The 11,753-nt window shown below is 31.6% G+C and overlaps 1 protein-coding gene across 1 annotated transcript in view; it reads left to right on the forward strand.

The window, feature by feature from the left end:
- The window catches only part of Lepr (leptin receptor), an 85,916-nt gene that overhangs the window by 39,805 nt on the left and 34,358 nt on the right, over positions 1-11,753 (forward strand). The window contains exons 5-7 of the mRNA XM_077791213.1: positions 4,608-4,816; positions 8,581-8,726; positions 10,449-10,593. Of these exons, the coding sequence (XP_077647339.1) occupies positions 4,608-4,816; positions 8,581-8,726; positions 10,449-10,593 (500 nt within the window). The remainder of the gene's footprint in view (positions 1-4,607; positions 4,817-8,580; positions 8,727-10,448; positions 10,594-11,753) is intronic.

An 11,753-nucleotide genomic window follows, 5' to 3' on the forward strand; every position in this document is an offset into this window, starting at 1 on the left:
AAATTTTTAAATACTTAAGTAGTTATTTTCTGATTGTCACAACTACCTTGTAAAGCTAGATGGTGCATTTTTCTTTTTTATACTGATTAAGAAAACTGAGGTTCACAATGTTAAGGTACTTGTCTGTGATCTTATGGTCTAATAAGCAAACAGAAATACTTGATTTTAGATTTCAGTCTTAATTTAGTGTGCTTTCTAATTTAGTCTATATCCCTTCTACTGTAACCAGTAGACTTCCTTGCACATCAAAGCTCTGTAAATATTGTTTCCTAATTGATTTTTAAGTAATAGATTATTAATAATTTTCATCTCAGAAAACTTGAAAATCTGTCATCATTGAAAACAGTACTAGTGGGATGTGTGTAAGATTAGGGTTCATTTCTTCATGCTTTATTTACATCTGAATGCTCATCTATGTTAAAACTATTTCTAAAGCAACTCTTTTCTAGCTGAATTTTTAATCTTTACATTTATCATTAATAGTTCTTTCCTTCCAATGTTTCTGAAGGCAGTGATCACCCCTGAAAATCAACTTTCTCCCTATCTGTGAGCTCCTTAAAAAGCAGAGTGGTTTGAATATAAGGCAGTAGATATTTAAGGACAGAATGGGGTCACTCAGGTGAAATGGGGAATATAAGGCACTGTTACTCCCATGAATACTCCCACTCCTAAATCATCTCATTTACACCAAGGCTTAAACTCCCTAAGGGACAAGTCATATTAAAACAAAATCTAATAAATGAGAAAGAATAACTTCTGTCTGTTGCATGCTGTTATTCATTATTAGGTAATCTTATTCAACTAATTACATTTTTTAAGGCTAACCTACTAATTTGAATATTTATAATGATAAAATATTGCTTACAAAGATTTTCCTGAATTTTCTTTCTTTCCATTTTTGTAAATGGCTTTACGGGTATATTATTGATATTTATAAATAATACGTAAAGATTACATTTAATAAGTTTTGATAGATGAAACCACTCATAAAACCATCACTGTAATAAAGAAAATGAATATATTTCTTTTTGCCTCTTTGTAATCCCACCCTCTTACTCCTATCCTTCCCCCTTCCACTACCACCACCACCCAGGGAATGGCTGTTGTGATATCTGTCACTGTTATATTATGTTTTTTAGAATTTTATATAAATGCAATTATGTATTTTTGCATGATGTGATTATTCTGAAATTCATTAATGTATATATCAATATTTTATTGCTGAGTATCTTTCCATTTTATGGATATACAGCACAAGTTTTTTTTTTAATATGTTTCCTTTTTTATAGATATTTGAATTGTTTACTGTTTTGGGCTATTACAAATAAAGCTGCTATACATCTCTGAATTGATATGTACTTTCAGTTTTATTGACAGGAATATTTAATGGTACATTCATGTGTCAGGTGTATGTTTAACAATTTAAGAAATTGCCAAAGTGTTTTCAAAAGTTGTATATTGATATTTACTTTCCCACCTGAAGCACTTTAGAGTTCCAATTTCTCCATATCCTTGGCAATACTTGGCATGGTTAATCTTTTTTACTGTTAGTCATTCTAATGTTATCTCATTGTGGGTTTAGCTTATATTTCTTAAATGACTAATGACTTTGAGCATTTTTTCATGTACTTGTCATTCTTATAATTTCTATGGTAAAGTGACTAATTGAGATCTTTGCCTGTTTCTTAACTGGGTTGTTTGCTTTATTGTTGATGAGTTTTGAATATTATTCATATCTTATGGATACAGACCTTTAATTAGATAAATTATTAGCAAATACATTTTCTTTATCTATGGCTTGTCTTAGTGCCATTCATAGTGCCTTTCAAAGAACAGGTTTGAATTTTGATACAGCCTCTTTATTAATTAAATCCTTTATGGATTATGTTTTTGGTATTATATATAAGAAATTTTTAACTAACTCAATGACAAAATATTTTTTGATGTTTTTGTCTAGAAGTTTCATAGCTTTAGATTTTTCATTTAGGTTCATTATGCATTTGAAATTAATTTTTGTATCTGATGTGAGGTATTGATTGAAGTTATTTCTCTTCCTCCTCCACCTGTTTTGAATGTAGATATCCCTTTATCTTGGGAAAATTTATTGCAAAGATTATCCACTCTCCATAGAGGTACTTTTTCTAACTTTGTAAAAAAATCTATTGTCCATATATGTATTTGTCTGTTTCTGGGTTCTATTCTGTTTCATTCATCTCTTTTCCATTTTTACACAAATACCTCATGGGCCTTATTATCATAGTTTTATGGTATGTCTTAAATAAGGTGGTATTATTCCTCAAATATATTATTCCATTTCAAAGTTGTTTTGGCTATTCTTGATCCATATGCATTTCAAATTCATTTTGTCAATTTATATAAAAAGTCTACTGGGATTTGGATTTGCATTGCATTGAATCTATAGATGAATTTCGGTAATGTTGACATTTTAGCATTATTAGGTCTTCAATCTGTGAGCACAGTATCTCTCATTTTAGTTGTAATAATTTCTATCGAAATATTTTGTAGTTTTCAGTGCATAGATCCTAAGCATGTTTTAGCAAATGTATTCCCTAAATAGTTCTATTTTTGATGTATTGCAAATGATATTTTAAAACAATTTCAATTCCATCAGTTATCACATATGAATTCAGTGGCATAAAATTGCTCAAAATATTCCCTTATTATTAATACCTGTGGTGTATGTAGTGATGTTATCTCTCTCATTTTTCATAGTGTTAGTTTGTGTCTTCTAGTGTTTTTCCTCTTCAGTCTGGCTAAAGGTTTATCAGTTTTACTGATCTCCTTAATAAGCTTTTAGGTTTCTTGATCTTTGTTTATTTTTTGTTTGTTTTCTGTTTTATTATATTCTATCTCAAGATTAGATAAGGCGGAAACTAAAGTCATCATTTTGAGACCTTCATTTTTAAAATTCAAGCATTGAATCCACATTTTCACATATTGTTTATAGGTGCATTGTAGTTATACATAATAGTTCCCATTTTTAGTGTTAAAAATTTCCCTGGAATTATTATTCTAAGCAACACCCCATAGTTTTTTTTAATATCTTGTGTGTTTCATTTTTAGTTATTTAAATGAAAATTTCTTCTTTGATCTATCAGTTATTTTGTAGTTTGTTTTCAGATATTTACGGCCTTTCCAAATATTTTCATTGTTGAATTCTGTTGTTAATTCTATTTTAATGTGACTTTTGAATGTTTTAAAAATTTATTGGGACTTGTTTTATGTTCTAGAATGTGGTCTGCCTTGGTAAATATTAGGTATGCTCTTGAAAAGTATGTGTACTTGTTCTTGAAATGTCTGCTGCGTCAAGTTGATTGATAGTATTGCTCAAATCTTTATCTTTAATGACTTCTGTCTACTTGAGAGAAGGGTTGAAATTCTGTCAATAATTGTCTATTAATCTTTTTTTCCCTGTGGTTCTACTAACCTTTTGTTTCATGTGTGTTAAAACTCTGTTATTTAATACATCAATGTTTTGGATTGTTAGCTCCTTTTGATAATTGACCCCTATGTCCTTATGAAATGACCTTCTTGACCATGCTGATATTCATTGCTTCAGCTGCTTTATCTTACATTGATGTAGCCATTCCAACTTGCTTCTGACTAATCTTGTAATAGTATAGTTTTTACACCTGTTTCCTATTGCTTATTTGTGTTTTGTAATTCAATTTGATTTCTTGTTGGCCTCACTCTTTCATCCAGTTTGATAATCATTATCTCTAAGTGAGATATTCATTTCTGAGTTCTATTCCATTTATATTTAATGTGATTATGGAGATGTTTAGATTTACGTCTTTTCATATATTCTTTATTCTTTGTTCCTTTCCCCCTTTTTACTCCATCTTTTGGATTGATGTTATGTTATGATCTACTTAATGTCCTTTGTTTCTTCTTAGCTTTAGCTTCTTGATTTATTATCTTAGGATTTATAATGTATGTCTTAGCTTATTGTAGTCTAAGTATTATATTACTAAATGATAGCATGCCACTTTATACATAGTATAAGAACATCACAATTTATACTTATATTTCTCCTCTTCCTCACTTGGTATTAATTTCATATACTTCACTTCTGCCTGTGTATGAACCCCACACTACATGGCTGCTATTTTTACTTTGAACATCTAATAAATAATTATTCTTTTAGTGAAATTTTATTTCTTCATGTGAAATCAGATTTCCATCTCTATCAATTTTCTTTTTGCCAGAGGACTGACTTTAATACTTTTTCCCTCATGCATACCTGGTGATTATGGATTCTTTAAGCTTTGGGATATCTAAAGGAAGCCTTTCGCTTAATATTTATTTTGAAAGATATTTTTGCTGGGTTTAGGATTTTAGGATTGCAGCTTTTCTTTCCTTTTGGTACTTCACTGTTGCTACACTATCTTCTTATTTATGTTACTTCTGACAATCTGCTGTAATTCTTATCTTTGTTTTTCTGATATAATGTATTTTTTTAAATTTAGAAATTCTGAACTTGCCGTCTGTAATAACTTACCTCAATGGATTTGATGTCCTCCTTTTAAAAACTATCCAGTTCTTTCACATCCAAGTTAATGTTTAGCCCTTATATTTTACTGTAGGCCTGAAGTGACAGAAGATTTGCCACTGGCCACCCAGAGACGCAGTTTTCAGACTGTCCAGTGCAACTGCAGTGCTCAAGAATGTTGTGAATGCCATGTGCCTGTACCAGCAGCCAAACTCAACTACACTCTTCTTATGTATTTGAAAATTGCATCTGGTGGAGTAACTTTTCAGTCACCCCTAATGTCAGTTCAGCCCATAAATGTTGGTAAGTCCTGCATTAAAATGATAACAAACCTCAACATCAATTATACAGAAAGGTTACAGATTGCTTAAAAGATTTTTCACTGGGGCTGGAGTTGTGGCTCAGCAGTAGAGTGCTTGCCTAGTGCGTGTGAGGTGCTGGGTTCAAGCCTCAGCACCACATAAAAATAAATAAATAAAATAAGCGTATTGTCTCCAACTGCAACTAAAAAATAAAAATTTTAAAAAAGATTTTTCACTAGCTTATATCTTTTTGACCAACACTGTAAATTATGGTAAATGTAATAGTAGGATATATTATGATCATCTTCTAGATTGAGATAATAGTATTTTCTTTTAAATTCTTTTAAAAAAGCACTTTGATTTCTTTAAATTCTAGATCTAATGGATATGAATTATTTGATTATCACTTTTTCATATCTCAGATAACTAATTCTGAAAATTATTACAAGTATATTTCTGCCCGAGTTTACTTCTTCAATGAATATTTCTTAGAAATCATGTTTGTCATGGACTGTTCAAGGGGCTGGAGAAACAGTTGAGAACAAGAGAAAATTCCTGTCTCATAGAACAGGGGCACATGGTAATTCCTGTCTAATAGAACAGGTAACAAATGATAAAAAGGTGAACAAGTGAGCAATTTATCGCACAAAGCTGATTATAAGAAAACCTCAAATAATAGATGGTGCCCTTTTTACTTAGTGCAAAGATCCCCAAACCTCTTTTGGTCAATTTAAATATACAATTACAAACATGAATAGTAGACACAAATGGTAGCTAAAAGTATTTGTTAACTCAGTTTTGCATATACAAGTTAAGCTATCTTATATATTATATATATTTCAGCAGTGTTGCTAGTTTCTTTTTTTTTTCTTTTTTTTAAAGAGAGAGAGAGAGAGAGAGAGAGAGAGAGAGAGAGAGAGAGAGAGAGAGAGAGAGAGAGAGAATTTTTTAATATTTATTTTTTAGTTTTCGGCAGACACAACATCTTTGTATGGGGTGCTGAGGATCGAACCCGGGCCGCATGCATGCCAGGCGAGCGCGATGCTACCGCTTGAGCCACATCCCCAGCCCGCTAGTTTCCATTTATATTTCCTGAAATAATTATATGCAACTGTACATCCATCTTTTCACCATTGATTTTTACATAACTGGTGTCACTTTTCTGATTATTTGTCACAATTTTACTTCTTTTTTAAGTCTCTTAAGATATACCACTTTTTGAGTCTGTGCATATTTTTTTTAACATTAGGATTTTCAAATAATTTGTTCTCTAGGGATATATTTGTGATCTTTCCAATATATTTATAGTGATATCCAAGCAATTCAATTGTGAAGTTACACCAGAGGAAAAAAATTTAAAAAACATTGTTAATATTATCTTCTTTTATCTTTAAAACTAATTTCCACATGGTGATTTTTACAAATATTTATGCTAGTATTGCTTTTAATTAATTTTAATTTTTTAAAGTACTAAACTGCTACGATAAATTACCAAGAACTTGAAAACTTTCTTAATTTTGTCTATATATGGAGATAATTTAGGAAAAAAATCCTTTCTTATATTGGGCATATATAATAATATCTGAAAATTGTAAATACTTTGAAAGAAATAAAACAAGAGGTATAATGGAGTGTTGGGGGTAGATGCAATCATTTCTGCTATGGAGGTCAAAGAAAACTTCCTTTAGAGCATAGTACTTAAACTGGAAGGAGGAGCCCAGAGAAGGCCAATTTGTTTAGGGTTGTAACAGTGGAGAAGTAAAGAACTGATGAGATATGGATTTATTTGGAAAATGCTGCTGACTGGACTCTCTAGTGGGTTGAGTTACAAGGTGTGAAAGATAGAGTGGAATGAAGGATAAACTTTAGACTTGGACCTGAGAATACAAGGGAAAGTAATACCAGATACCAAGGGGTAACTGAGGCTTAGATGTGTGTGCAGAAATCCAGAGCTTTATTTGGAACACATTGTGCTTGAGATCCCTATTAGAAACCCAAGAGATATTGAGTAGGCCATTGGATATGTGATTTTAAAGTTCTGGGGAGATACATACTTGGGAGTTGTTAGCATATAGGATTGTATGATATCACTCATTTAGAGTTCAGGAAGAGAAGGACTTAGGGGTGATCTGTAAGAATGAAGGAATAAAAGAGTGTGTTGTCCTGGAAAAATGTATTTCAAGCAGAAGGGAGTAAGCAGCAGTTGGAACATGGCTGGGAGGCGGAGGAAGGCAAATGGGTAATTTTCATTGGAATTGGTAAAGAGCAGATTCAGTAAGTTGATGAGCAGGGTATGACTGGAGTAGGTAGGTAGAGGGTGGCATGCAAAATGGAGAGTGAGCCATGCCAATTCTGAGGAACGTTGTTCAGGAAGAAGCAGTTAGGTGTGAGTAAATCTGAAACTAGGCATATAGGGGATTCAGGGAAAATTTATTTTTGTACTTCTATTACTGATGCACATTAGTATATTGATAAGAAATATATAGTAGTTATAATTTTATGATTTAACTTTGCTTTGTTTTAGGTCATGGAAACACAGTAAAATCCATCTATTGCTTACCAGATATTATGTTTTATTATCCCTGCTTTAAAGTAACTTCAATTTATAATATGACCCATTAAATAAAATCTTATCAATTTGACTGAAGAAGAAAACTACATCTAAATTCCCGAAAATGTGGAATGTGAAAATATCTCTTATGCCCCTTTAATTATGAGAATGAAATTCCAACCAGTTAATGTTTCAGTGGCATGATGATTTCTATGTTATGAGTAACTCCTATTAATTGCAAAATCTTGCAAATATAGGTGTGCAAAGAAGAAAATGCATATTTATTTTCTACCATTTTGATCATCTTCTGGTTTTTAATATATATTTGTATATATACTTTTTATTTATTAACTTCAACAAATCAAGAATCCAAGTATAAGACAGACTTTTAAAACAGTAACAATAAATAAACATTTTCAATATTCTGCAAGAAGATTGGCTGTATAGATTTATGGTATGAACAATAATTTATTTGAGCAATTCTTTATTAAAATACATTTAATTTCTACAAATATTATAAAGGCTTTATTGTTTAAAACAACATATACACATATATAGATACACACACACTCTCTTAAATCAATACGTACATATCCATAAACATGCTCACATACATTTTAATTCACAAATACCTTATAAAACTCTATTAAGCTTAGAAACTTCATCTCTATTTCTGGTGACAACCAGGGTGGATAGTAAATTTATTGTGTGGTAATATTCATGCTGTGGGTTATTTTAACAGGTGTGTTTGTATTGTGATTTTGAATGAATAGATATGCCGAATTTTGTATAATTTATCCATTTTTCAAATAGCGTTCTGTAAAGCGCTTTTCCCCCTTGATATTCACTGAAACAAGCAAGGTGGGGATTGGGAAAAGACTTCAAGTAAGTTTAAGAAATATTGAGTTAAATAAAGTTTAGCAGGCTTTTTATACAGGAAATCACATTTATCAAAATAATCTCATTTACCAATTTGTAGTCTTTACCACTTAGGGGGAAGGAAATGAAGATATGTGGATTGTTATGATAAAGTACAAAGAATAAGCCCAATATTATAACTTTGTTTTGGTTTGTAATTAGCCCTGAGTGAAGTTACCTTTTAAGTAGTTAAAAGGCAGGATATGCTTAAAATTCATGTTGACTTCATTTTATTCAGAGAGTGGTTATCATGAAAATTGCTTGACTTAAAGTATTCTCTCTTTTTTTTTTTTAAGTGAAGCCTGATCCACCATTAGATGTGCATATGGAAATCACAGATGATGGAGATTTAGAGGTTTCTTGGCACAGCCCAACATCAGTACCGTTTCCACTTCAATATCAAGTGAAATATTCAGAAAATTCTACGACAGTTACAAGGGAAGTAAGTATATTTCAGTAAATAATATGACAACTTGAGTTGCTAAAGACTAAAGACTTCCCCAAATACCATAAAATTATCCTCTGCGTGTTAATATACGTGCTCCTTTTTAGAGCAAAATGAATTATTATTGAATGAATTATAATTTCGTTATAATTAATAAATACACATACACACATGCACGTGGCCACAGGAACTCCATTTGCAGAAACTTTAATTCATAATTATAACTGTTTTTCAACTAGAGACTATTTTTTTTACAACTCATCGTTTTAGTATTGCTTAATATATTCGTTTACACATTAATTTATTGATTTTACCGTAAAGTGTGTCAAAACCTTCTTTATTCATTAAATATTTATTTATTTATTTATTTAATTTTTTTTTTAAAGAGAGAGTGAGAGAGGGGAGAGAGAGAGAGAGAGAGAGAATTTTTTTTTTAATATTTATTTTTTAGTTCTCGGCGGACACAACATCTTTGTTGGTATGTGGTGCTGAGGATCGAACCCGGGCCGCACGCATGCCAGGCGAGCGCGCTGCTACCACTTGAGCCACATCCCCAGCCCTCATTAAATATTTATTGAGTACCTCTTTGGTGCTAGGAGCTGTTCTATGTGCATCGGGAAATGTTGAAATACTAGAACAGGATAAGAAGAATTTGGGGTACTGGTGGGAAACAAAGGTTGTAATAGTAAATGTAACCTACATTTAACCTGGTGGGCCGCATTGAGAAGGTGACATTTGCAATGGATTTGAAGGAGATGGCCAGGTGTCTGACAGAATTAGGTTCCAAGCAGAGAGAGCAGCAATGCAGAGGAGGCCACTGTGGCTGAAGAAGTTAGCCCCAGTAGTGGTGGACAGTATCAGTGGGGTAAAGAAGGAAGAGCTCATAAATAGCTTCTTGGGACATGTGACTGGTTTTGCTATTACTTCATGAAACTAAGTGTCATATAATTCAGAAGTAAACACCAGTCTTTTTAGATCTGGGCTAATTTTTTTAAGGTTTTATTTTCACAAAAAGAAGATTGGTAATACTGTGTCATATATGGGAAAAAGTAGAGTTAAGGTGTCTGTGGTTTTCTCTCTCATCTATAGAGATAATAGGATTTTAACTATGGGCAATTTGATATTGTTTCATGCATTGCTGATGCTTTTCATCATTTTTAGTCTATGACTTCCATGGTCTTAAGAGGCCAGAGAGTTTAATAACTTTGGAGAACATTATTGGAAAACTGAATTTATTCACCAGATCATTCTTAGCCAGAGGTTGTTTAGTGCAGGGATTGTCTCAGATGTTTTACTCTGGTTTATAAACTATATTTTGACTCATGACCTGTAGATTATTCTCAGACTCAGGTCCTTAAAAATTACTCATGCTCTCCTTCCACGCAGCTGTCCTCTAGGAACCCTCCTAGCTCTCTCTCCACCCCTGCACTTCATTTTCTATCAGATGTGTTATAGATGGCTGCAGTGGCTTGATTTTAGCTTCATTTCTCAAAATTCTAAAAGTCACATTCATAATATATTTTTAACACATGGGCTATCTAAAATTATATTAAATAATGTACTAACATTTGTTATTTGGTCACTGATGGCTCTTTTAATCACATTGTTATCAATTAACTACTCTGTAAGACTTTAATTCTTTGAAATTTGTTGAGATCACTTTTGGTAAAGGTTTCATATTAATTTGATGCTCTGATGTTTTAAAATAATACTTAACAGGCTGATGAGATTGTCTCAACTACGTCCTTTCTAATATATGGTGTGCTTCCTGGGTCCTTGTATGAGGTTCAGGTGAGGGGCAAGAGACTGGATGGCCCTGGAATCTGGGGTGACTGGAGTACCCCTCGCATCTTTATCACGCAAGGTAGGTTTTGTGATAGCTTCTGTTGAGAGGGAAGTATATTTCTCAATTTGCCTATGGTACATTGTCAGCAGGTTATGTTTTATGACTCTAAAACAAAAGCGGGGGCACAATATTTTCTTTAAATTTAGAATAGGCTAATTTGTTAATTAAAATCGTGTCAGAGTTCCTATGTTTATATGCTTCCATAGCAGCATCTTGTTGAATTGCTTTTTATTAGAAGTTAATATAAAATCCCAAATTAACAAATTCAGAACATCATTCCATTAGTAATTCTTTAATTTATGTTTGAAAACCAAGTATATATTTATTTGATATAAATTTGAAATATTAAAATTTTAATATTATATTCCACATAACAGATGAATTCTTGTCACTCCAAATGCTTGATTTTACAGTTTTCAATATATATTTTTTTATTGTTTCAAGGATTTACTTATTTATTTATTTCATAGTGCTGGGGATTGAACCCTGAATCTTGTGCATGGTTGGCAAGTACTCTACCACAGTTACATCCCCAGTCCCTGAATTTATTTTTATCATCAGAAAAACTGCACTTTATTATAACTTCTTCATGAAGATGATGGATGTAGATACATAGGAGTTGTGGCATAGTCCTAGCCCTGTCACATGCTAAGTTGTGATTATAGGAAAAGACTTACTGGCCCTTTGGTTGTCTGATCTATTTGAAGGGATTTTTTCCTTATTCTGATTTTTTCCTTATATTTATTCCTTATTCTTAATTATGAATATGGAATATGGAAATAACATAAATATAAATTTGGAAATAACAAGTACCATTTAAATATTAAGCAAATATTCAAGTCATTTAATGTGACGAGTTTATTTATTAATTAATACTAAAAAGCATTAATTAGTCAGAAAGCAAGTAGTATTGCTGGTTTACTGTAATTATGTAATTATATGATGGTATGTAAATCTTAAATAAAATCTTAAATATATAACCAGGTTCAGATTTCTCTGTTGAAAAATAACCACAGTTGACAGGTATGAGGTATGCTTCCTGTATTTCAGGCAAGTGTGCAGTTAATGAAAGATAGACTATTCCTAATCAAGGAATTTTTATGGTTTTATATATATATATATATATATATATATACACACATATATATATATTTATATATACACACACATATGTATAT

This window comes from Urocitellus parryii, chromosome 11 (genome assembly GCF_045843805.1).
Source record: "Urocitellus parryii isolate mUroPar1 chromosome 11, mUroPar1.hap1, whole genome shotgun sequence".
Classification (NCBI taxonomy): domain Eukaryota; kingdom Metazoa; phylum Chordata; class Mammalia; order Rodentia; family Sciuridae; genus Urocitellus; species Urocitellus parryii.